The sequence below is a fragment of the Thalassophryne amazonica genome, chromosome 10 (genome assembly GCF_902500255.1).
Source record: "Thalassophryne amazonica chromosome 10, fThaAma1.1, whole genome shotgun sequence".
Lineage (NCBI taxonomy): Eukaryota > Metazoa > Chordata > Actinopteri > Batrachoidiformes > Batrachoididae > Thalassophryne > Thalassophryne amazonica.
Genome location: NC_047112.1, coordinates 106,511,557 through 106,537,915, shown reverse-complemented (window position 1 = coordinate 106,537,915; position 26,359 = coordinate 106,511,557). Strand labels below are relative to the sequence as shown.

The 26,359-nt window shown below is 42.0% G+C and overlaps 2 protein-coding genes across 3 annotated transcripts in view; both read right to left on the bottom strand.

Moving 5' to 3' along the window:
• dtymk (deoxythymidylate kinase (thymidylate kinase)) overlaps positions 1–25,789 on the bottom strand; it is a 40,818-nt gene extending 15,029 nt beyond the window's left edge. The window contains exons 1-4 of one of the 2 annotated variants that reach the window (XM_034180703.1): positions 25,779–25,789; positions 19,003–19,008; positions 15,444–15,457; positions 14,356–14,358 (exon numbers count right to left, since the gene is read on the bottom strand). The gene's annotated coding sequence lies outside the window, so the exon portion shown is untranslated. Of the gene's footprint in view, positions 1–8,731; positions 8,736–14,355; positions 14,359–15,443; positions 15,458–19,002; positions 19,009–25,778 lie in introns of those variants that run through there. The other variant, XM_034180705.1, reaches the window with a different exon arrangement.
• Positions 11,335–26,065, bottom strand: agxta (alanine--glyoxylate and serine--pyruvate aminotransferase a). Its single transcript, XM_034180701.1, has 11 exons — positions 25,802–26,065; positions 21,516–21,708; positions 21,101–21,165; positions 18,788–18,888; positions 18,622–18,692; positions 18,425–18,509; positions 15,679–15,777; positions 15,524–15,593; positions 15,283–15,378; positions 11,737–11,865; positions 11,335–11,660 (listed from the first exon to the last, which is right to left on the bottom strand). Exons 1-11 carry the CDS (start codon positions 25,958–25,960, stop codon positions 11,553–11,555), a joined length of 1,176 nt encoding a protein of 391 aa, XP_034036592.1. The 5' UTR covers positions 25,961–26,065; the 3' UTR covers positions 11,335–11,552.
• Positions 26,066–26,359: the final 294 nt, after the last annotated feature.

The window sequence follows — 26,359 nt, the reverse complement described above, 5'->3', positions numbered from 1 at the left end:
AAAAAATAACAATGAAACTCAGGACTGATGCTTAACAGTGCACAAAGTGACATCCATTGGGTTATAGATGCAAACATTTTATTTTATTACCTCCGCCAACTTCGTTCACTCATGTGACTATCCAGGGTTGGGACCAGGAAGCAGAGTTGTAGTCTTACTCACCTCTCTGCAGCTTCTCTCCCCCTGCCATCCCCTCATTACCCCATCCCCGCAGAGACGGTGCCTGCTCCCAGACCACCAATAACCAGTAAAAATCTATTTAAGCATAAAAATTCAAAAAGAAAAAATAATATAGCACCTTCAACTGCACCACAGACTAAAACAGTTAAATGTGGTCTATTAAACATTAGGTCTCTCTCTTCTAAGTCCCTGTTAGTAAATGATATAATAATTGATCAACATATTGATTTATTCTGCCTAACAGAAACCTGGTTACAGCAGGATGAATATGTTAGTTTAAATGAGTCAACACCCCCGAGTCACACTAACTGCCAGAACGCTCGTAGCACGGGCCGAGGCGGAGGATTAGCAGCAATCTTCCATTCCAGCTTATTAATTAATCAAAAACCCAGACAGAGCTTTAATTCATTTGAAAGCTTGACTCTTAGTCTTGTCCATCAAAATTGGAAGTCCCAAAAACCAGTTTTATTTGTTGTTATCTATCGTCCTCCTGGTCGTTACTGTGAGTTTCGCTGTGAATTTTCAGAACTTTTGTCTGACTTAGTGCTTAGCTCAGATAAGATAATTATAGTGGGCGATTTTAACATCCACACAGATGCTGAGAATGACAGCCTCAACACTGCATTTAATCTATTGTTAGACTCCATTGGCTTTGGTCAAAATGTAAATGAGTCCACCCGCCACTTTAATCATACGTTAGATCTTGCTCTGACTTATGGTATGGAAACTGAAGACTTAACAGTATTCCCTGAAAACCCCCTTCTGTCTGATCATTTCTTAATAACATTTACATTTACTCTGATGGACTACCCAGCAGTGGGGAATAAGTTTCATTACAGTAGAAGTCTTTCAGAAGCGCTGTAACTAGGTTTAAGGATATGATTCCTTCTTTATGTTCTCTAATGCCATATACCAACACAGTGCAGAGTAGCTACCTAAACTCTGTGAGTGAGATAGATTATCTCGTCAGTAGTTTTATATCCTCATTGAGGACAACTTTGGATGCTGTAGCTCCTCTGAAAAAGAGAGCCTTAAATCAGAAGTGCCTGACTCCGTGGTATAACTCACAAACTCACAGCTTAAAGCAGATAACCCATAAGTTGGAGAGGAAATGGCGTCTCACTAATTTAGAAGATCTTCACTTAGCCTGGAAAAAGAGTCTGTTGCTCTATCAATTAATCAATCAATTTTATTTATATAGCGCCAAATCACAGCAAACAGTTTCCCCAAGGAGCTTTATATTGTAAGGCAAGGCCATACAGTAATTACGTAAAAACCCCAACGGTCAAAACGACGCCCTGTGAGCAAGCACTTGGCGACAGTGGGAAGGAAAAACTCCCTTTTAACAGGAAGAAACCTCCAGCAGAACCAGGCTCAGGGAGGGGCAGTCTTCTGCTGGGACTGGTTGGGGCTGAGGAAGAGAACCAGGAAAAAGACATGCTGTGGAGGGGAGCAGAGATCAATCACTAATGATTAAATGCAGAGTGGTGCATACAGAGCAAAAGGAGAAAGAAACACTCATTGCATCATGGGAACCCCCCAGCAGTCTAAGTCTATAGTAGCATAACTAAGGGATGGTTCAGGGTCACCTGATCCAGCCCTAACTATAAGCTTTAGCAAAAAGGAAAGTTTTAAGCCTAATCTTAAAAGTAGAGAGGGTGTCTGTCTCCCTGATCTGAATTGGGAGCTGGTTCCACAGGAGAGGAGCCTGAAAGCTGAAGGCTTTGCCTCCCATTCTACTCTTACAAACCCTAGGAACTACAAGTAAGCCTGCAGTCTGAGAGCGAAGCGCTCTATTGGGGTGATATGGTACTACGAGGTCCCTAAAATTACGCACAAAAGGTAGGTAACAGTAAATGTAAATGTCAATGAATCAAAACTGAGGTAGTGGTGTATTTCCCTGTTTTTACATTGCAATTTTACAAACATAAAATGAATGTATTCAGACAGGAAGGCAAACTGGGTTGTACAGGACAGTCAGGTGCTTCACAGTTGAGAACATGAAGTAGCTGAAGGAAGTAGTAGAGAAGAAAACCCACTCACACTGACAAATATCTGCTCTTTGGCTTAAACCACCCCCTTGAACACAAGCTCGGGGTGATCAGGACTCTTCAACACAGAGCCCTACAGGTGCCCACAACTGCAGAGGGAAGGGCTAAAGAACAACAACTTGTCCGGAAAGCCCTCACAGTATGTGGGTACCAACGATGGTCCCTGGACAAAGTGCAGAAGTCCCAGAGAACAAAGAGACCAGATAGACAGGAGACGGAGACAAGAAGAAGAGGAGTGTCTCTCCCTTATTTAGCAGGAGTAGGGGAAAAACTACAGAGGATCTTCAGACAGCACCAAATCCCAGTTTACTTTAAACCAGTTAACACCTTGAGACAGAAATGAGTTCACCCTAAGGACAGGATCCCTAGTTACCTTCTCTACTATGGAAACCACCTGGACAACTGACAGCCTACACAGAAACATAGCTGAAGGAAGGGATTAAATAAACAGAGATGGCCAACACATATACAGGGCTGGAAATTTGAATCTGTCTGGTCATACCCACAGCCTCAGCCTAAGCATGATGTTGTTTTGCTGAATGTGATGTGGCTGTGCTGTGCTGAGTGTGCTGAAGAAAGGGATTAAATATACAGAGATGGCCAACACATATACAGGGCTGGAAATTTGAATCTGCCTGGTCATACCCACAGCTGGCTATTTTGGGGGTAATTTTCAGTTCAACGTTGAAAAAAATTATACCAGTTTGTTCCCCATGTCACGAGGATTCAGAATATACAGTAGTGTTCAGAATAATAGTAGTGCTAAGTGACTAAAAAGATTAATCCAGGTTTTGAGTATATTTCTTGTTACATGGGAAACAAGGTACCAGTAGATTCAGTTGATTCTCACAAATCCAACAAGACCAAGCATTCATGATATGCACACTCTTAAGGCTATGAAATTGGGCTATTAGTAAAATAAATAAAGAAATATACTCAAAACCTGGATTAATCTTTTTAGTCACATAGCACTACTATTATTCTGAACACTACTGCATATAGTTTTTAGGGCTACATATTATAGTTTGGGAGTTTATCACACATGGTACAACACTGTATGGTCTTACATAAATGGCTGTTTTGGGGGTAATTTTCAGTTCAACTTAAAAAAAAATGGTACCAGTTTGTTCCCCATGTCATGGTTCAGAATATATATAGTTTTTAGGGCTACATATTATAGTTTGGGAGTTTATCCCGGACAGACAGACAGACAGACAGACGTAGCCCTTTATGTATATAGATATATATATATAGACAGTGGTCCCCCTCATTAGTAGCCCCTCTCATGAGAGGCCACCCCCATATACGGTCACATTTCTACTGCAACAACTGTCAAACGCAGACAGCAGCCCACTCAAAAGGATGAAAGTCCACTCAACAGCGGCCATTAAGTGGAAATTTCCAACTGGATTTTCCCACAGAAGTCGTGTCAAAACTCGAACATGAATTTGTGAGATTACTCCAGTAAACAAAAGAACAAAGAAAAATGGATCCTGTTGTCAAAATGCCCGCATCTCAGAAAAGAAAAGCTTTAACAGTAGAAGAAAAGATGAAAATCATTTGTTTGAATGAGAAAGGAGAAGGTTCCCGAAAGTTAGCTGTTGATTTCAGTGTTGGTAAAACGCAGATCAGCAACATTCATACAAACGCTACAGGAAGAAACTCTTCCATCATGTCCTGATGGTAATGGATGGCGTTTCCAAGGCATCAGATGTTGCCAGGCAAGTTAAAGATTGTACGTGCTTAACCGTTTTGTGGACTGATCTTGTTTTGATTTTACATCATTTTTGTGACTTTAAAGGATACAGTTCTTGTGCTGTGATGTTTTGAACTTAGACTGAGTGGAAAACATGGTTTGTCTCTGACTGTACAGTCGTCAATAAATCTATGATGTTTTTCCGCATACATGCTTGTAGCAATATGTTATTGAGTACTGTACTGTACACATGCTGGATTTTGTCTCCTCCTCAACAAAGGCCATCCCTTCAATGGGGCCACTTTTAGTCTGCAGTTCAGGTGGTCTTAATAGAGGGGGACCACTGTATATACACACTGTATTTCTATTTGTATGGGATGTGTATTTTATATGTAGTGTGTGGGAACCTGTAAATTATTTAATGATAGTAACATAATCTAAAATCATCATTTATCTAAAATGATTGGAATTAATCAATTATTGATCACAGGTATTTAAATAATGACGGTGGGTCTAGTTGAATGTGATCATGTGTAGTGGGGTGTGGAATAACTATTGGTTTACGTTTGAGGAGACAGCTGACTGAGATAAGGGACGAGGTTGTTGACTTCCAAATTCTGAATTATGCACAAACCATTAATGACAATTTCTGAAAAACATGAATATCCAAGAACCCTTAATCGTTTTGCAAACTGTGAATAAAACATCCCACAAAATGTGACCACAGGTCTCGCAAAACGTAAGTCGCAGAACGTGAATATCATTCATGATATATATTTTCTTTCAGTTTAAGTAGTTTACGGATGTCAGTTTATGGATCAATTACTTCAGGAAATTTTGATCGCGAACCCTATCGCCGCAGAAATATTTTATTTTCTTTGGGGGGTGGCACTTCTGGTGTCAAGCACCTGGCCCTGCTGGGTGTGACCTGTTATGGGGACAGTGGCAGGTGGTGAGTTTGACTGGGGTGGTACACCTCTCAAACAGTAACGCTCGCGAGTCGAGGGGTGGCGCAAAGCCCCATGGTGCAATGAAAGTGAGAGGTGCACAGTCATAATCCCACAGATGGTTGCTTCACATCACTGGCTCCTCAGCCAGGCACATACGGCACACCGAATCCAGAAGAGATTCACATTTTACGAGATGTGCGTTCACGTTTCGGGAGATATTTTTTCAGTATTCACGTTTTGCAATTCACGGTTTGCAGCTGATTCACATTTTGGTGGTTAAAAAGATTAGATATATCCTGTTGTGAAAGTGTAGGGACACGGACCCACAACAGGGGGCGTAAATGAATGGCCAATGGAATAAGCCAAAATACAACAATTTAATGTTGTGAATGTGCACAACAGAACAACAGACAATACAATTTAGAATGTCAGTCAATGATTCACGGTGATGTGTGGGCAGGCTCGAGGATAGAAGACGCCTGTCCAGAGAAAGCCGGATTCCACACGTCTTCCACTGCCAACGGATCTGGAGCACTCCGGAGCCACCAAGCGCTGAGTCCCCAGGTGGCCACTGCCTCTGGCTGTCAGATCGAGTACTGCTGGCAGAAAAAAACAGACAGGTGATGGTGGGTGTGTGCACACCCAGCAAACAGTCAGAAACGGGTGGGAAACACCTCCACCTCTTAATCACAGTTTACGTGCAGATCCTGTCAGTAAAGTTTGTCGCCTCCAACCGAGGAGCGGAGTATGCCAACTCCCCACACAGGACTATTCCGTACAAACAGGTACGTCTGCAACAATACTATTACACACAGAAGCAAAAGACGTTACTAATGTATTGATTCAGACTGAGTTGTTTACCTGTTAGGTAGAACGATTTCTCGGCAGCAAGGTGAAGATGCTGCCCGGCCTTTATGGTGATGTGGTTGGTGATGATGAGTGACAGCTGGTGCTGATTATGAATGACAGCTGCCACTCCCGGTTGCTCCGGCGCCCTCTCGTGCCTGAAGCCCACACTTCCGGCAGGGCGCCCTCTGGTGGTGGGCCAGCAGTACTTCCTCTTCAGCGGCCCACACAACAGGACCCCCCCCCTCAACGGGCGCCCCATGGCGCCCGACCAGGTTTGTTCGGATGTCGGCGGTAGAAATCGGCCAGGAGGGCCGGGTCCAGGATGAAGCCCCTCTTCACCCAGGAGCGCTCTTCGGGTCCATAACCCTCCCAGTCCACCAGATACTGGAAACCCCGGCCCTGTCGACGGACGTCCAGGAGCCTGCGCACAGTCCAGGCAGGCTCCCCATCAATGATCCGGACAGGAGGCGGCGCCAGTCCGGGAGTGCAGAGGGAAGAGGTGTGGTACGGCTTGATCCGGGAGACATGGAAGACTGGGTGAATCCGCAGTGAAGCTGAAGCTGCACCCCTTGATGACAGGAGAGTTTGGACCCATGACAGAAGTCTAAGACTGCAGCTCTGGCTTCTGGTGGGACGTAAAGTCTGTTCTTTGGGCCAGTCCCGAGGTCCGGGTTCCGTGCCAGGGCCTCCCAGATGGTCTTCTCCACGTCCCAGGTGAGGGTGGCCACGATAGTGGACTCGGGGATGATGGAATCCGGTGGATCTGACAGCTCAGTCTTGACTTCCTCTTCGTGGATCCGGGACAGGGCGTCAGATCGCTGGTTCTTGGTCCCGGGGCAGTAGGTGATCTGGAAGTCAAAACACCCGAAGAACAGTGACCAGCGGGCTTGCCTGGGGTTCAGACGCTTGGCGGTCCGGATGTACTCCAGGTTCCGATGGTCCGTGAAAACCATAAATGGTACCGTCGCTCCCTCCAACAGGTGTCTCCACTCCTCAAGAGCCTCTTTCACCGCTAGGAGTTCCCGATTGCCGATGTCATAGTTCCGTTCAGCCGGGGTCAACCTATGGGAAAAATAGGCACAAGGGTGGATGACCGTATCGGACTCCCTGCTCTGGGACAGCACGGCTCCTATCCCTGAGTCAGAGGCATCCACTTCAACTACAAACTGGCGATTTGGATCGGGCTGCACCAGAACCGGTGCAGTCGAGAACCGGTGTTTCAACTTCCTAAACGCGGCTTTGCACCGATCCGACCAGGTGAAGGGGACTTTGGTGGAGGTTAGGGCCGTCAGGGGGCTAGCTACCTGGCTATAGCCCTTTATGAACCTCCTGTAGAAATTTGCAAAGCCGAGGAACTGTTGCAGCTTCCTACGGCTTGTTGGTTGGGGCCAATCTCTCACCGCCGCAACCTTGGCCGGATTAGGAGCGACGGAGTTGGAGGAGATTATGAACACCAGGAAGGACAAGGAAGTGTGGTGGAACTTGCACTTCTCACCCTTCACAAACAGCTGGTTCTCCAACAACCGCTGCAGGACCTGACGTACATGCTGCACATGAGTCTCAGGATCCGGGGAGAAGCAAAAGACGTTACTAATGTGTTGATTCAGCCTGAGCTGAGTTGTTTACCTGTTAGGTAGAACGATTTCTCGGCAGCGAGGTGAAGATGCTGCCCGGCCTTTATGGTGATGTGGTTGGTGATGATGAGTGACAGCTGGTGCTGATGATGAATGACAGCTGCCACTCCCGGTTGCTCCGGTGCCCTCTCTTGCCTGAAGCCCGCACTTCAGGCAGGGCGCCCTCTGGTGGTGGGCCAGCAGTACTTCCTCTTCAGCGGCCCACACAACATATCCTGGCACTTAGCCTGGCCTGGAGCAGGCTAGCTCCACAGAATGAATCTCCATGGTGTCTAATGCCATAACATATCCCACTTGACCATGATCCCGCTTTTGTGCAACTGGATCACAGATAAATTGAGCCAGGATAACCACAAAATCCCAGCTTAATCCCTAAACCTACTTTTGTGCAATTGGGCCTCAGAGCCCAGAATTTTTCATATATCATTATGAAATTTTTACTGAGGGGTGGTGGCCAAGTGGTTAATGCGCTTGGTTTCAGTTCAGAAGGTTCCGGGTTCAAATCCCACCCCTGCCACATTTCTCCATGTAATGTGGAGTTGTGTCAGGAAGGGCATCCGGCGTAAAACTTGTGCCAATTCAACATGCAGATCCACCTTAGATTTGCTGTGGCGACCCCAAGTGCAAACAAGGGAGCAGCCGAAGGGACTTACTTTACTATTATGAAATTTTTACTGGAGATTCATATTGTGATAGACAAGAACTGATTCCATTTTCAAGGTCAAAGTCAGGAAAAATCTTGGAAAATTGTAAAAATCCCCATCTTTAACATTGAACGAATTTTTAAAAATTCATAACTTTGTTGAGCAACTTTAACTTTTGACCCCTGTACAAATTGAAATTGACCGTTGTCACCATTTTTGCAGTTTTTACCACATAACTGTAGAACATTCAGTCATATAGTCCAAACCTTTTAGGAGGCTTCATGTTTGGACAAGTGTTGCCACAGTTACTTTGAAAAGTTACTTTATACACAGAGTAAAATATACTCTGCTGGGATAACATTTGGTCCCAGTCTAAATAGAGTAAAATACACTCTGTTATAGAGTGAAATCAGCTCTACCGTCTTGTCAAATTCTACTCCACTAAGAGCTGATTTTACATTGTGATAGCATTCATTTATCACTGTGATAGAGTATATTTAACTCTGTTTGGACTGGGACCAAATGTTATCCCAGCAGAGTAAATTTTACTCTACAAAATTTACTGTGTACAGTTACTTTATACAGTTACTTCATTAGCAGCTTTATGCAGTTACTTTATTAGGAGATGCCGACAACTTGTAACTAATAAGGTAACTACTAATCTAACTTGGTTACTCTTAAGACTGAGTAATCAGCAAAGTAACTAAGCAAAGTAACTAATAGTTACTTTTCTGAGTACCAAGTTAGATTACTAGTTACTTTATTAGTTACATTCAACAACTGCGGACAACTTGTCGGCAGTTGTTGCAGCTGCTAATGAAGTAACTATATAAAGTAACTAAAATGTAACTGTATAAAGTAACTTTTCAAAGTTACTGTGGCAACACTGGGACAAACGATATGGTATACTTCTCAAGATGACTGGAATTACAGGGCTGGTGGACAAGCGGTTAAGTGTGCTTGTTTTCAGTGTTGAAGGTTCCTGGTTCAAACTCCACCCCTGCCCAGTTCTCCATGTTTCTTGATGGAGTTGCATCAGGAAGGGCATCTGGTGTAAAACCTGTGCCAAAAAACTACGCAGATCCACCTCAGATCTGCTGTGGTGACCCCAAATGAAAACAAGGGAGCAGCCGAAGGGACTTAATTTTTTCTTTCATATTTCAGAGTGTTATGTAGGATGGTTTCTTTATCGACTGAACACACCGGAGCTGGATATGATCCAGATTACAGATTTTGTGGCCATTTAAATTTAACATTGAAAACCCTGTTTAATGTATATTTTACATTATATCTTAATCAAACGTGCCCCAATCACGCTCTTATTTGAAAGCGAGGTGCAGACTGACACTCACTATCGCCTAACTAAATTTAATCCGGATCTGATGCAGATTGTGGATTTTGTGGACGTTTGAATTTAATATTGAAAAGGCCCATTTGGTGTACATTTTGTATTATATCTCAATCAAAACTGCCTCAGTCACTCTCATTTTTCTGTTATGGATTTACCTACACCACCAAAATTAGATGGAGGTTCCAGTTTTATGCCTGTTTGTCTGTCTTCCAGTTATCAGTTGGAAACCAAGTGCCAAGCAATGACAAATTGTGCATAGCAAAGATAACGGAAAAACAATTCAGAAACCGAAAAAGTGGGAAAAAAAAACCCCCCACAAACACCACAAAAAAACTTTAACTGAAGTGCATGAACTAAAAAATACATACTCCTGACATTTGATCACATCTGATTGAGCTTATGAAAAAACATTTCTAACAGGACTGACGTGCTGTGCTCTAGTTTTATTTGGTCCTGGTGATGTGTTCATGATGCTCCTGCTGATCTCATCACATCATCACATCTGTTGTGTCAAAGTCAAATAACACACAAAGCAATCTAATCTAACAACAATGTAGGTGAGTACCACTCACTCATCTTCAACCACTTACTCCAATCAAGGGTCATGGGGGGGTGCTGGAGCCTATATCAGCAGTCTTAAGTCGTGTGGTACATCCTGGACAGGACGCGAGTCTGTCGCAGGGCCACAGATAGACCAACAAACACATTCGCACACACGTCTATGGTCAATTGAAAGTCTTCAGTTGACCTAACCAGCATATTTTTCAGATGTGAGAGGAAGCCGGAGCACCTGGCGAGGACCCACGTAAACTTGGAGAGCGCATGCGCACTCCACATGGAAAGTCCACAGGTGGGAATCGATCCCATGACCTACTTGCTCTGAGGAAACAGTGCTAACCACTAAGCCACTGTACTGCCCAGTTCAGTATCAATTTAGTGCACTTACTTTAAAGCTGACACGTCTGCCAAAAAAGGAAAAAAGAACAAAAATAAAAATAAAAAATATCTGTAACAGGGTATGGAAAGAATGGCAGCTGAACTGGGAGAAAAATGTCAAAAGAAAAAAAAAAGGGGAGGGGAGCGATGCATACCCGGTGTCATGGGTGGGCCTTTGGGTGCCTTGCCCCGCCTCGGACTCACTTGGGACCGCCCTGGACAGACAAGCCTGTCAGTCACCCGTCAACCACAAAAATAAAAAATAAAAATAAAAATTGCAGGCTACCATGATTAGAATGTCAAACTTCCAATAAAGATGATTCCTAATAATACTGATAAACACACTGTGCTTTATCTGATTTATCTGAATGATTTGACTGGTTCATGGAATGATCTGGGTAAAACGGAAATGTAACACGGAAATATGTGTTGACTGTTGGACCGAGCTGTGACAGAGAGTGAGAAGTGAAAAAAAAACTATGCTGAACTAAAGGATGGATATGCAGCATTTTTTTAATCAAGGACCACAGAGTCCAAGAAGAGAATGAAAGAGAGTGAAAGAAATGGTGAGTTTCACCATTATAACACCGTCACACATAGCCAGAATCATGCAGAATGACGTCAGAATGATGAATTGATGCACATCCATGTCGGGTTTCAGTTCCAAAACATTCTGACAGCCATCTGCAGATGTCCACACAGTTGGTCAAAATCGGCCGGCGGCCCCGAGTGTGATGCACATGTTCAAAACACTCTGGACGCTGTCGAGATGGGACACCTATCCGACGGCGGTCCATGTGTAATCTGAGGACCATCTGACCACAATTTACATATTCTGATGGTGGCAAAACAGGATCCGAAACACTTTGAGCACATACGAGGGAACCTCGAGATGGATCTGGCACTGTACGCCTACTGGTATGACCTGCATGTGCCACGTATAATAATGTCTTGGATGACTTCAACAAGGCCTCGTTGAATGGAACATTTCATGTTTTCCTCATGAAATATTTGTCCCATTGAACTCATAAACATTCATTATTTCTATACTCTAACATGTTTGCAGAGTTCTTTAAAAAGTGGAACATGTTCATGCTCCTCTGTGCACCTTTTTATTTTTTCTTTAACATGTGCTTTGATTTCAGTCATCATCACCGACCCAAAGTGTTCAAATTAATCTTTAGTACTTCCTCCATTGTTTCCTTCACCTTACAGATCTTAGAGTCTTTGTTTTTGGCTTGGTGTTGATAAGAGCGGCGTGCTACACTTTGCTCCTGTGGCAGTGCTTCAGGGCGTCACTGAGCGCTGCCAGCACCAGGTCCACACTGGGCCTGCTGCTGTTCCAGCCCATAAGACCCACACGCAACACCTGAGAAGACCAAAAACACTTTGTTTTCATAAACTTGTCGAGGCTGACACACCTATGCGACACATTTTCCACTTACCAGTCCAATTGTTGGTCCGAGCCCCCCAGAAATCTCCAGATGATGTGTCTTCATGATATAGCTTGTGATCTCTTTGCAGTCGTATCCGTGAGGAGCAACAATAGTGGTAACTGTCGGCAACCGCGCTTTCTGCAACAACCAGTAACATTCAGAACCTCCAAACTTTGTTCTTTCATGCTGCAGTCATGATTACTTTTACGCTCAGGTCTATAAGTATTTGGACAGGTTCTTGTAATTTTGGCCTCTGTGCACCAGCACAATGGAGTTAAAATGAAACAATAAAGATATGCGATTGTAAACTTCCAGCTTTAATGCAACAAAAAAATATCACATTAACCATTTCAGAATTACAGACATTTTTATGGACCGTCCCTCCATTTTTCAGACCCCATAAGTAATTGGACAAACTACCAGAAATATAAGAATGGTTTTAAAAAAAAAGCAAATCATCACTTTTCCAGCCAGTTTTCTTTAGACAAGCCAGGCGATGGATACATGAACATTACCAAGTCACTGAATATGTCTTGGACTTCATTTACATCAGTCATTAAGAAATACAAACTGTATTGAGGGACAGATAAATGCAGCAATGTACAGAGACATCCTGGATGAAAACATGCTCCAGAGCGCTCTTGACCTCAGACTGGGGCGACAGTCCATCTTTCAGCAGGACATTGACTCTAAGCACACAGCCAAGATATCAAAGGAATGGCTTCAGGACAACTCTGTGAATGTACTTGAGTGGCCCAGCCAGAGCCCAGACCTGAATCTGACTGAACATTTCTGGAGAGATCTGAAAATGGCTGAGCACTGATGCTCCCCATCCAATCTGATGGAGCTTGAGAGGTGCTACAAAGAGGAATGGACAAAACTGCCCAAATATAGGTGCACCAAGCTTGTGGCATCATATTCCAAAAGACCTGAGGCTGTAATTGCTGCCAAAGGTTCATCAACAAAGTATTGAGCAAAGGGTGTGAATAGTTACAGTTGTATGCAAAGTCTGAGCACCCCTGATAATTTTCATGATTTTCCTTTATAAATCATTGGTTGTCTGGATCAGAAATTTCAGTTAAATATATCATATAGCAGATGAACACACTGATATTTGAAAAGTGAAATAAAGTTTCTAGTATTTACAGAAAGTGTGTAATAATTATTTAAACAAAATTTAGGCAGGTGCATACATTTGGGCACCCATGTCATTTTATTGATTTGAATACATCCATCCATCCATTTTCTTCCGCTTTATCCAGAGTCGGGTCGTGGGGGCAGCAGCTCAAGCAAAGCCGCCCAGACCTCCCGATCCACACACACCTCCCCCAGCTCCTCCGGGGGAACCCCAAGGCGTTCCCAAGCCAGCCGAGAGATGTAGTCCCTCCAGCGTGTCCTGGGTCTTTCCCGGGGCCTCCTCCCAATGGGACGTGCCCGGAACACCTCTCCAGTGAGGCGTCCAGGGGGCATCCGGAAAAGATGCCCGAGCCACCTCAACTGACTCGTTTCGACATGGAGGAGCAGCGGCTCAACTCCGAGCTCCTCCCAAGTGACTGAGCTCCTCACCCTATCTCCAAGGGAGCGCCCAGCCACCCTGCGGAGGAAACTCATCTCGGCCGCTTGTACTCGCGATCTCGTTCTTTCTGTCATGGGCCAAATCTCATGACCATAGGTGAGGAACGTAGATCGATCGGTAAATCGAGAGCTTTACCCCCCTACTCAGCTCTCTCTTCACCATGACGGTCCGATACAGCGACCGCATCACTGCAGATGCTGCAACGATCCGTCTATCGATCTCACGCTCCATCCGTCCCTCACTCGTGAACAAGACCCCGAGATACTTAAAATCCTCCACTATTGTGCACTATGTGCATCGTTCAACTATACAGTGCACTTTGCACAAGGAGATGCTGTATGATGCTGTAATGCAGAGGAAGCCTTTTCTGCGTACACGCCACAGAGTTGCTTGAGGTATGTTAAAGCACATTTGGACAAGCCAGCTTCATTTTGGAATAAGGTCCTGTGGACTGATGAAATTAAAATTGAGTTATTTGGACATAACAAGGGGCGGTATGCATGGCTGAAAAAGAACACAGCATTCCAAGAAAAACACCTGCTACCTACAGTAAAATTTGGAGGTGGTTCCTTCATGCTGTGTGGCTGTGTGGCCAGTGCAGGTACTGGGAATCTTGTTAAAGTTGAGGGTCATATGAATTACAGTCAATATTTAATATATAAACCTGAAATGTTTTGTAAAGAAGAATGCTCCAAAATTCATACCTTCAACCAGAATCCAGACCAGAAAGCTATCACTGAAAAAAATGCTCCTTTAGATCAACTTTAAAAAAATGATGTAATTTGTTACAGCTAATTTTTTTAGCTTCTCACAATGTATATTTAGGATTTTGTAAAGTGATTCCAGCAGATTTAAACTGGAAACCACAATTTTCCATTAGACCAATGTAAATAAGTACTTTGAATGAAGTGCACTGTGTTTCACTTTTTTCAGTGTAGGAAGCATTTAGAGGCTGTTATTTCTGCAAAAGGAGGATCTATTATATATTGAAGTATTTTTTCTGCTGGGGATTTCTGCACTTGCCTAATTTTGTTTAAAGAATTATTGCACACTTTCTGTAAAGCCTATAAACAAACTTCATTTCACTTCTCAAATATCACTATGTTTGTCTGCTATATGATATATTTAACTGAAATTGCTGAGCCAAACAACCAATGATTTATAAAGGAAACGCATGGAAATCATCAGGGGTCCTCAAACTTTTACATACATCTGTATGTACATGTGATTACTCCATTTTTTATTTTTAATGAATTTGCAAAAAAAAATCAGTGTTCCAATATTGTCATTATGGGGTGTTGTGAGTGGAATTTTGAGGGTAAAAATTAATCCATCTTGGAATAAAGCTGGAACAGCAAAATGTAGAAAGAGTGAAGAGCTGTGAATATTTTCTGGATGCAGATGTGAAATGTCAGCTGCAGATTGCCACAAGGAACATAGCAGATTCAAGCCTGGATTTGATCTTTTCCCTCGTACGAAAATCTTTCTGTGTTCCACGCCACCATGAAGCCGTGTAGCTGTTAATGTAACAGACAAAAGTATCACATCACAATGCATAGCCTCTCTAATCACAGCTGCAGAAGCCTGTAACTCCTTCAGAGTTGCCTTGTGTCTTGATGGCTTCCTTCACTAGTCTCCGTCTTGTCAGTCAGTTTTTGAGAACTGCCTGCTCCAGACAGATTTTCCACCCAGTACCATACGATTTGTATTTCTTAACGACTGACATAATGACATTCAAGACATATTCAATGACCTGGAAATGTTCACGTATACATCTCCTGACTTGTCTAAAGAAAACTGAATGTAAATGTGAAGATTTGTATTAAAATAATCACAATATTTAATTTGTACAACTATTTATGGTCTTTGAAAATGAACCCATCTGTATCACAGCCGTATTCACAAAAATGTAACACTAAAATTTGATTGGTTTGATTGATGAAAAAACAAACATAGCTGTGTTTGAACTTGAAACTCACTTTATCTTTGACGAAAAGCTGGAGTCCCATGCTCTCCAGGCCAGCGTGAAAATATTCTGCCACTGCTCGATGTCTTTCCCATGAATTGTCCAGACCCTTAAAGGGACAGACACACATAAACACAGACAGTTCAAACTACTTATGGACCGACTGTCAGACACTTTGTTTGGTCTCTCTGTTGTGTTCTGCTGCTGTGTGACTCTGAGATGTTTGGTCTTCAGACTGCAGATGTTTGTCGGACCTGCTCGGTGAGGACAGCCAGGCTCTCCCTCAGAGAGTAAAAGGCAGACACAGGTCCTGTGTGGTGATATCTGCACACAGCACCAACACTTCAAACACAAACCACGCAGGAAACATGCTTTTGTGCAGATTGTCAGACGCGGAACATCGTCTTACATTCTTGATGGCTTTTCGTCACATCCCCAGTAGTTTGCCAGCCAGCTCAGGTCCAGGAAGAAGGACACCGGCTTTGTTCTGCGGTTAAATATTTTCTGGCTGTGGACAGATTCAGCTTTAGATAAAGTGATGTTGAGCAAATGTATTGAAATTTTATTTGGAGGTGCACAGAGTATAAACAGAGTTTATACTGAAATTAAACCGCGCAGTCACATCAGAGAGACGAGCCTCTCGATGTCCTTTAAAGAGGAATTGTGAACAGTCCAGGCTTTCATTGCAACATGTGGGGGCAAATGGTTAACCCTCTGGGGTCTGAGGGCATTTTTTGGACAGTTCACTCACCTGGCATAAATGTTTTATTATTGCTGTTAACAGCTCTCCCTGCATCCCACAATCAAGTTTTATGTCTCTTTTTTCAGAACAACCGGTTCTTTCATAATATATATGCTTTTGTTGTGTTTTATAAGTGTAATAAAGGTTTACAATCAGAAATAAGAAAGGAAAAAGTAAAGCGGAAATCATTTTCCACACACATTTGTTCAAAACACACAGCAAACTATAATAAACAACTGTTTTGACATTTTATAAAGGTAATTTGAGGTCTTGTGTGAAAGACTGTACAACAAAGTTCAAACAATAAACACAAATGCACATTTTGAACAATATATACAAAATGGTCTATGTGTTTATGCTCCAGTATGAGGAGCACACCCTCTCCCTCACCCCATTGATATAGTAAACAGTGCTTTACACCAGAGGGAGAGAGCCACAGAGTAATCCAGTAACATTCAAATACAAACTAGTGGAGCAATCCTTACACACTCTTTGTTTGAGCACGTGAGATTGTCATGCGAGGCGCTCCGTCTGCTTTCACTTTCACTGTGCGTAATGCGCAGGGTGCATTGGAGGAGTTAGGGGGCTATTCAAACGGGCCAACTAGTAAGATATCACTCCTGAAAATGATCTTTGGTTTATCACATGAGGTAAATCTGCCCTACAATTGGATTTTGGAAAACCATATGACGGTGAACCAATTCCGATTGGACATCACACAGCTTCTATGAGGAGTACAAAGACGACCGACGGTGGATTGAAAATTTGCGGGGTTAACTTTTCTGCAAAAAAGTAAGTTTCTATCTCATATCATTAAAAAGTTATTTATAATTTAGTAAAGCTTGGTCCCAGCCATCGTATACGACGGCATCGGCCCCAGAGGGTTAATGTATTTTTTCTCAAAGTGATCTCTCTCTCCAGTTCATTTCAGCAAGATAGCTATCCTTGTGTAGCTTCTCTATTTTACAGCGTTTCTTACTTTTACAGTCATCTTCTTTTTATGTTTATGAAATAATATTTTTGCCTTTTTTAAGACATATGAATGCTAAATAGAATAGTAAATATAATTGTAATCACATACAAAATATCATGTTCTATGTTCACTTTCACACACACACAAAATCCTGAATCCAACATGGCCACCAATATCCAAGATGTCAGCTAAAACAAGCCAATACTTGACTAAGGGTGGGCAGATTTTAACCACTCTGTAAGTCTGATGTGGAAATTCAGCAAACATCCCCAATATATTGAAAGTATTTTCAACCACAGGATATTCTGGAGGGGTGCGGGGAAGTAAGTATTTGAAAAAAAAAATATGTGTCTTATATTTGAGGAAATAAAAGCCCATGAAAGTTTGCGCATCAGACTTACAGGGTTCTTAAATAGCGCAGACCTCGACTGAGGTCCCCCTCTGCCACCTATTATGCGGGTACTGCATGGTGACAAATTAAACAAATAAGCATGGACGTGGTCCCCCTATTTCATGTAGAGGGACAGTGAAAATGAGTGGGAAAAGACCAAATAATATAGAAAGGAGTAGTTTTCCATTAATTTTCATGCGCAACATTGAACCTAAGGTCCAAGGTCAAATGGAGTTGGCAGAAGGGAGCTGGGACGAATGAGTTACCATAGGACTTCAATGCAAATTAAAATTTAGAAGATAAATTTGTTGCAAAATATACCCAAAAAGTTAAGTTTTTGTAATCCATTTGCATGTTTGACCTTGACCCTGAGGTTCAAGCTAAAGTGTAGTGTGTCAAAGGGAGCCAGGATACATGATTTACTATAGGTGGTCAATATAAACGTAAGCTCTAGAATTGTTGTATGGAGAGAAAAAGTGGGATTTTGTGATGGGATGGTGAGTGCCTTTGTCGGTTGTTATCTCAGATGACTTTGGAAATCTGGGTCAAGGTCATATGCACAGACGTCAGATTTGTGTTCATTTACAATATGACACAGGTATGTAATGTCTCAGAAAAGGCCAACAGGGAACTCTAGGGTCAAAATGTGACACACGCATGCACGGACGCACGCACAGATGCACTGAGTCCATTTCAGTGGTCCCCTTATTTCATGGCAGGGGACAAAAATACTGAATGCATCCTTCTAGACTTGGTTTTTCTAATAGTGTTTTTAGCTTTCTGGTTTGTAATGAATCTGATACGTGATCCAAAGGAATATGGGAAAATCTCAGACTGGAAATCAGCCAATCAGAGTGCACGTCGCATCGTAGCCATATAATAATAGGATATATCAGGCTCAATTTTTAAACGGGTGGTACAATCATTTATCAGCTTCTGAGATATCTTGGTGAACAAATTAAGACAGAAGAAACTAAATTTAAAAAGCCCAAGTGGTTATAATGTTCCACTGGTGGTCTCTGGCAACTTATATAGTAATTATTCCTCACCAAGCTCTTTCACTGAAGGAGATGGGTGCTGTACCAGGAGGCCCATTCAACACCTTCTGAGAGCCAGTGTACAAGATGTCTATACCTGAAAACACGTACACCCACCCAGAAATCCTCTTTTAGTATCACATATCATTAAAACCAATACTGTAAGACAATCACAACAAGAAACGCAAAAGACTGATTTAACACTAAACCTTGCTGGTCCATGTACAGAGGGACTCCTCCCAGTGAGGCCACACAGTCCAGGACAAACAAACAGTCGTACCTGCAGGAACAAACCATGATACAGCTGTCGTCCAATGCTTGTTTTGATACTGCTGTGGTATGGACAGGCGCCTGAGTGCTGGTGCTGCGTCTTACTTATGACACAGCTGTCCAATGCCGTCTATAGGATGCAGGACTCCTGTAGAAGACTCTCCGTGTGCGATGAATAACATCACCGGCCTGTGTTTGGACAAGGCCTGTGAAGAGATAAATAAATCATAAGTAACCAAACAAAATGTAGCTCTGAGAGGACTTATGTCACGTCTGAAAGCATGCGTCAGTGCCATGTGTCACTGCATCCACCACATTACTGGGACCTTGAAGGGAACCACCCAGACAGAAAACCGGTTCAACCCCACCTCCCAAAAATAGCCATATGACTGCTTCAGCCAGGAGAAATGTAGACATCCTCTTGGCCTTTTCAACCAGGGATCCTCAGCACTGAGGCACCTGCACACTGAGCCATGTGCAGGTGCACCACATTGCCAAAATGTCAACACTGACGTTCTGTCTCAGTCTAAGTAGTTCACCTCATCTGAGTCTTCCTAAGTAACCATTCATTCCAAACAGAGTCATGCCATCCCTAACCTACCATCCCTGGTTCTCAAGACGAGGCACCTAAGTGGCTCTACTTTACTCTATTCTACTCTTCCTTTTTTAGATATACCTTAGTATACACTAGTAGAGTTCTACCTTAGAAATGGAATATATTCTAGAAGACATACCTTACCGAATTTTCATGCCACTGGCGCCCTTCAGTCACCAGTCAGTGTCACAACTATACAGTAAGAGAGTGGCACCAGGACCAGACTGAACAACCATCTGCTCTTCCACATTCCTGTCCTTGATACAACATCTACCCATTACATCCTCATCATCTCTGTTCCCTTCACCAACATGCCCACTGAAGTCCGCTCCATCGCGCTCTTTCATGCTTGGATACACTGTCCACCACCTCATCTAACTCGCTCTCGAAATCTTTTCTCCTTCAGCTCGCAACCTACCTGTGGGGCATATGCACTGATGATATTCATCATCATCCCTTCAATTTCCAACTTCACACTCATCACCCTGTCAGACACTCACTTAACCTCCAACACACTTTTAACATACTTTTCTTTTAAAAAACACCATTTCTCTTCCTATCCACACCATGATATAACAACGTGAACCCACCGCCTATGCTCCTGCTCCTACTTCCCTTCCACTTGGTCTCTTGCACACACAATATGTCGACCTTTCTCCTCTCCATCATGTCAGCCAGCTCTCTCCCTTTACATTCTGCCAACATTCTCGTTTTCCTCTCCTCCCACTGTCTGTGGGCATATTATCCTCCTCCTCTTCTTCTTTTTTTGCCCAGAAGTAGCCCAATTATGGCTGACACTTTGTTGTGCAATGGCACTAGTGGTGGTCGCTGTTAACCCGGGTCCAGTATGGAAATTTTAATTTGTACTCTGCATGGTTATTTTGGCTTGTTCTACACCAGATGCCTTTCCTAATGCAACCCTACTCATTTATCTAGGCTTGGGACCAGCACTCAAAATGTACTGGCTGCACATCCCATGTAGCTGAGATTTGTTTTATAATATCTGTTGTGGAGTGATAATTTTGTACACTTTGGTAATTTAAGTGGGGGGAATCCAGAAAAAAATTTCAGCGAAGGGAGAAATTTTATTTAATTTTTGCCTTGTAGTTCCTGAGCACTCTACGTACATGTAAAAAATAATTTGTTTTAATTTGTTCTCAAGTGATAATTTTGTGCATAACAATGTATGGAGAAAACTGTTTTGTTACTGTTCTATTGTTTGAACAAAAACTTTTATTCTGATAATAACGTATATCTATTTCCCTATAAACTTTGCCTAAATTCTGTCCTGAGTTTTAACTAACTAATAATACAAAGTAAAAATCACAAAACACTTAAAGGTCATAAACATTCATTCAGATTTAGTAATTTGATTATGCAACCACCTTAATAATTAAAAAAGTATCAATATCAGTATTGGTGATATTGGCCCTGTATTTACTTGGTATCAGATCGATACCAAATCTTGCAGTATCGCACCAAAACCTGCAGCGATTCCTGCAGTGACTTTGACTTGATCTGAACATGTAATCTGCGGTCCGTCAGAAACCACTGCATCAGAACTGTCATTCTTCAAACTTTATTAGTAATTCAATATATTCCAAGGGAAGACAGAAACTTTGTCACAGTTAAAAGCTGCTACCTGGTAGTTAAAATCAAGTAAATTTCAAAATTTCTGACTCTGCCCTTTTTGTACTTCTGCCCCTTAATGGTTTTGGTTGAACATCAGAATCAGTCTTGTCACCAAGTTAACAGAAAAGCAGAGTATTCGTTTAGATGTAATCTTGTTAAGGTTTCCACAAAAACACATCCAAAAGCATTACCTGCTCAATTTCTTCATTTGTGAAGAAGCCACCAGGAGGTGCGACAATGGTACTGACTCTGGCACCTGTTGGATTTAAGAAAATGATATTCTGCAACATGTTTTTAAAGGGAAAATTGTATAATTTTTCCAACATGTGTCACTCCACAGTGGAAAAAAGACAAATCATTTCAGACATGTTGACAAACACACAACTGTTTCCAGAGGTGGGAGTAAGCCACAATCAAGTCATCAATCTGCAAGTTCCAAGTCAAGTCTCAAGTCATAATGACCACCAAGTATTTGACAGCTGATGTGAGACTTGACTTGGGACTTGCAGATTGATGACTTGAGAGTGACTTGATGGTGGCTTACTCCCACCTCTGACCTTTTCATTGTTAAGACAAAGGATTTCATTAGATGTTAACTGAGGGTACCTATCCTGTCAGCTATTTCTGCAGCCCGCTCGCCCCAGATGCCATTGACAGCGCACAGCACGCTCTCGCCGGCCTCCACTGTGTTGAAGATGGCGCATTCCATAGCCGCATGGCCAGTGCCGCTAACAGCAAAGCTCACTTTGTTCCGAGTCTGGAACATATACTGGATTCCACTCTTGATGTCGTTCATGATCTGTGATGAAATTTGACTGAATGTTAATAATAATAAAAGATGTTATTATATATTTACTACAGCTCCTAAATCAATTTATTTTGTATTTACTGAATACTTTGTTTGCACAGGCTGCAATACTGTAAATGTCTAATTCTGAGCTTTTGTATTGTAATTTGTTTTTAATGGACAGATTATTTAAACTGACAGAAAAATTCTGAGGATATTTGATGAGGTTACAGTGCATCCAAAAAGCATTCACAGTGCTTCACTTTTTTTACAGTTTGTTATGTATTTGATGAACTGTTGCCGCAGTCTGAGGTCAAGCATTGGGCAAAATTGCCCAAAGATAGGGGCGCCAAGCTTGTGGCATCGTATTCAAGACGCACACAGCCAAGTTATCAATGGAGTGGCTTCAGGACAACTCTTTGAACGTCCTTGAGTGGCCCAGCCAGAGCCCAGACCTGAATCTGATTGAACATTTTTGGAAAGATCTGAAAATGGCTGTGCACCAGTGCTCCCCATCCAACCTGATGGAGCTTGAGAGGTGCTGCAAAGAGGAAAGAGGAAGAACTGCCAAAAGATAAGTGCACCAAACATGTGGCATCATACAACCCCTGGCAATAATTATGGAATCACCGGCCTCTGAGGATGTTCATTCAGTTGTTTAATTTTGTAGAAAAAAAAAGCAGATCACAGACATGACATAAAACTAAATTCATTTCAAATGGCAACTTTCTGGCTTTAAGAAACACTATAAGAAATCAAGAAAAAAAAAATTGTGGCAGTCAGTAACGGTTAGTCTTGTTAGTCTGCATCTAAAAAGGAGTGATCACACCTTGGAGAGCTGTTGCACCAAGTGGACTGACATGAATCATGGCTCCAACACGAGAGATGTCAATTGAAACAAAGGAGAGGATTATCAAACTCTTAAAAGAGGGTAAATCATCATGCAATATTGCAAAAGATGTTGGTTGTTCACAGTTAGCTGTGTCTAAACTCTGGACCAAATACAAACAACATGGGAAGGTTGTTAAAGGCAAACATACTGGTAGACCAAGGAAGACATCAAAGCGTCAAGACAGAAAACTTAAAGCAATATGTCTCAAAAATCGAAAATGCACAACAAAACAAATGAGGAATGAATGGGAGGAAACTGGAGTCAACGTCTGTGACCGAACTGTAAGAAACCGCCTAAAGGAAATGGGATTTACATACAGAAAAGCTAAATGAAAGCCATCATTAACACCTAAACAGAAAAAACAAGGTTACAATGAGCTAAGGAAAAGCAATCGTGGACTGTGGATGACTGGATGAAAGTCATATTCAGTGATGAATCTCAAATCTGCCTTGGGCAAGGTGATGATGTTGGAACTTTTGTTTGGTGCCGTTCCAATGAGATTTATAAAGATGACTGCCTGAAGAGAACATGTAAATTTCCACAGTCATTGATGATATGGGGCTGCATGTCAGGTAAAGGCACTGGGGAGATGGCTGTCATTACATCATCAATAAATGCACAAGTTTACATTGATATTTTGGGCACTTTTCTTATCCCATCAATTGAAAGGATGTTTGGGGATGATGAAATAATTTTTCAAGATGATAATGCATCTTGCCATAGAGCAAAAACTGTGAAAACATTCCTTGCAAAAAGACACATAGGGTCAATGTCATGGCCTGCAAATAGTCCGGATCTTAATCCAATTGAAAATCTTTGATGGAAGTTGAAGAAAATGGTCCATGACAAGGCACCAACCTGCAAAGCTGATCTGGCAACAGCAATCAGAGAAAGCTGGAGCCAGATTGATGAAGAGTACTGTTTGTCACTCAAGTCCATGCCTCAGAGACTGCAAGCTGTTATAAAAGCCAGAGGTGGTGCAACACAATACTAGTGATGTGTTGGAGCGTTCTTTTGTTTTTCATGATTCCATAATTTTTTCCTCAGAATTGAGTGATTCCATATTTTTTTCCCTCTGCTTGGTCTAAAAAAGTAACCATTACTGACTGCCACAATTTTTTTTTCCTGATTTCTTATAGTGTTTCTTAAAGCCAGAAAGTTGCCATTTGAAATGACTTTAGTTTTGTATCATGTCTGTGATCTACTTTTTTTCTACAAAATTAAACAACTGAATGAACATCCTCCGAGGCCGGTGATTCCATAATTTTTGCCAGGGGTTGTATTCAAGAAGGCCTGAGGCTGTATTTGCTGCCAAAGGTGTATCAACAAAGTATTGAGCAAAGGGTGTGAACACTTATGTACATGTGATTCCTGAGTTTTTATTTTGAATAAATTTGCAAAAATCTGTAAAAAAAAAAAAAACGTTTTTCATGTTGTCATTATGGGGTGTTGTGAGTAGAATTTTGAGGGGCAAAAATGAATTTCATCCATTTTGGAATAAGACTGTAACATAACAAAATGTGGAAAAAGTGAAGTGCTGTGAATACTTTACGGATGCATGGTGTGTCAAGTCAAATTTATGGTATTTGTGAGCACATTTAAAAACAGCAGTTGACAAAAGTGTTGCACAACTATAAGAACAAAATAATATAAAACATTAGAATAACATTATCAGGCATGGCACAAACCAGAGGGACACAAATGCAAGCTCACAAGACTGACAAAGTTCAAATGGTTTAATAACAGGCAGGGGTTCGGTACATGGGTGGTCCAGCAGTGAGGCAAAGGTAGCAAGAAGGCAAGAGGTGTGGTACAATAAACAGGCACAGGTCAAAAAAACACGATGTAAGGGCTATCAGAGGCAAGGCAAAATAAAGGTCAAAAAAGAAGGCAGAGTCAAAATACATGTAGGCAAACACAGAGCAAAGAACTGGGCTGGAAAGTGTACAAAGACGACGATCTGGCAGTGAGCTGCGAGACTGTGAGGGCTTAAATAACTGGTGGTGTAATTAGTGAAACAAGATGCAGGTGTCATTTAAAGTTCTGGAAGGGGATGTGACTAGTGAACAAAGATATGTATGGGGCAAGATAGTGAAGGCACGAAAACACAGACTGGAGTGATGAAAGAGACAAAGACACATGAGCAGGTGCAAGAGCGGAAGTGGATGAAAACACAGAGCAAAAAGAGTCATCTTGAGAGACAAAGACACAAGAGATGGTGCAGGGGCAATCAAAGAAGATGAGGCAATAACAGAAACCATGGACAGAATAAAATACAACTATAACCAGGACTAGAACAGAGCATGAACATCAGAACTGAAAACAAAATCTGACATTATAGCATAATTGAAATCACAAATGAGAGAGCAAAATAAATAAGTGAAAACTAATGATCAAAAACACAAACTGGCTGAAAAAAAAAAAACTGGAACGGAACTGAACAACGGCAAAAGTATGGAAAGTAACAAAGAAACAAAGTGACAAAGCAAAATCAAACAGAGAATAAATAATGCAACCGGTGACTACAGAATAGTGCAGATAGGAGACTAACCCTAACTCCAAGATAACTGATAACCAGAAAATGCAATAAGATAGATAATCACAAAAGCCTGTGACTAAAGCCTAATACAATAAATGAGTTAAACAGAACTAAACTAAGACTAAAGTAACTCAAGGGACCAAGAGTGAAGCAAACAATAAAGCAAAACTAAATATGTGGCAAAGAAAAGATACACAGAGAATAAATGAAACAAAACCAATCATAACATGAACATGATAACAAGACATGATACAGAGGCTCAGAACACGAAAAAAGGTCCAGGATAATAACAGCTGGCCCCCAAAGGGTCAGACCATGACAAAACATAAAAGAAACAGAATGACAAACATGAATAAACGCACATAAATACAAGTTTTAACTCAATGTGGTTTAAAAGCCAGAGAATAAAAATGGTGTTTGCAAGCTTTTCAAAAACATTGGTCTTGTACTAGTGCAGTGATTACTTTTTCTCTCAGTGCATTTTAGCCCAGCTAAGCCTATTGATAAAATCCATCTGTGGTCACTACTATGATTCAGTAAGTAATTTGTTTCATCACAGACTCCTTTAAACCATTAACTGCAGTGACAGATTCAAAACTGTTTAGTTATACACAAATTATTTTCTGCTACTACATCATCAGCATTTAATACTTATCAAACATAGGAGGAATTACCTCAAATGTCTCTGGATGCATGTGTCCAATGACAGGCTGGGCCCCGGCCTCTAAAATACGTGGATGAACATTGGATGGGCCTGGTCCAAACATGTGGCGCTGAGGAATCATCAGAGGTTTCTGCAGGCATTCTGGTGGCGGTACACAGACGGACGACATTCTTCCTGCTGAGTTACAGCAGATACAGAAGCTGCACGGGAATGACTCGAACCCTGAGCTCTGTCTCAGGTTAGGAACTTGACCTGCTGTGATCTCCGCCTCCTGTCAGCCCGTGCTTCTCTGCATGCACAGTGACCTCACGTAGTTTGATGGTTTTCACATAACGTCCTCAGATGTTAATTATTAACGACTGTCTCTGCTGTTGCAGTTCTTCTCTGCTGCTTCACAACTGTTCCTCATTTAGAAGTCCTGTTTTCAAAACAGTCAGAGAGTGTTGCTGGTCAAATTAATTTTGCCTGAAAAGCAAAACTTGCCAACAGTCAAAGCAGCTTTCAGTTCAACACCAAAGTTTTGTGAATGATCTTTAGCTTCCACTTTTCCTCAGTGTGCACCACACTC

Bases quoted from the DNA above. Each gene is read 5' to 3' on its own strand.
- agxta (XM_034180701.1), bottom strand. From the start codon at position 25,960: ATGTCGTCCGTCTGTGTACCGCCACCAGAATGCCTGCAGAAACCTCTG. The intron at 18,889-21,100 runs GTAATGCTTTTG...ATCTCTTCACAG, and splicing joins CAAATGAAGAAATTGAGCAG to GCCTTGTCCAAACACAGGCC. The intron at 15,594-15,678 runs GTAAGACGATGT...TGCTGTGTGCAG, and splicing joins GACGAAAAGCCATCAAGAAT to ATATCACCACACAGGACCTG.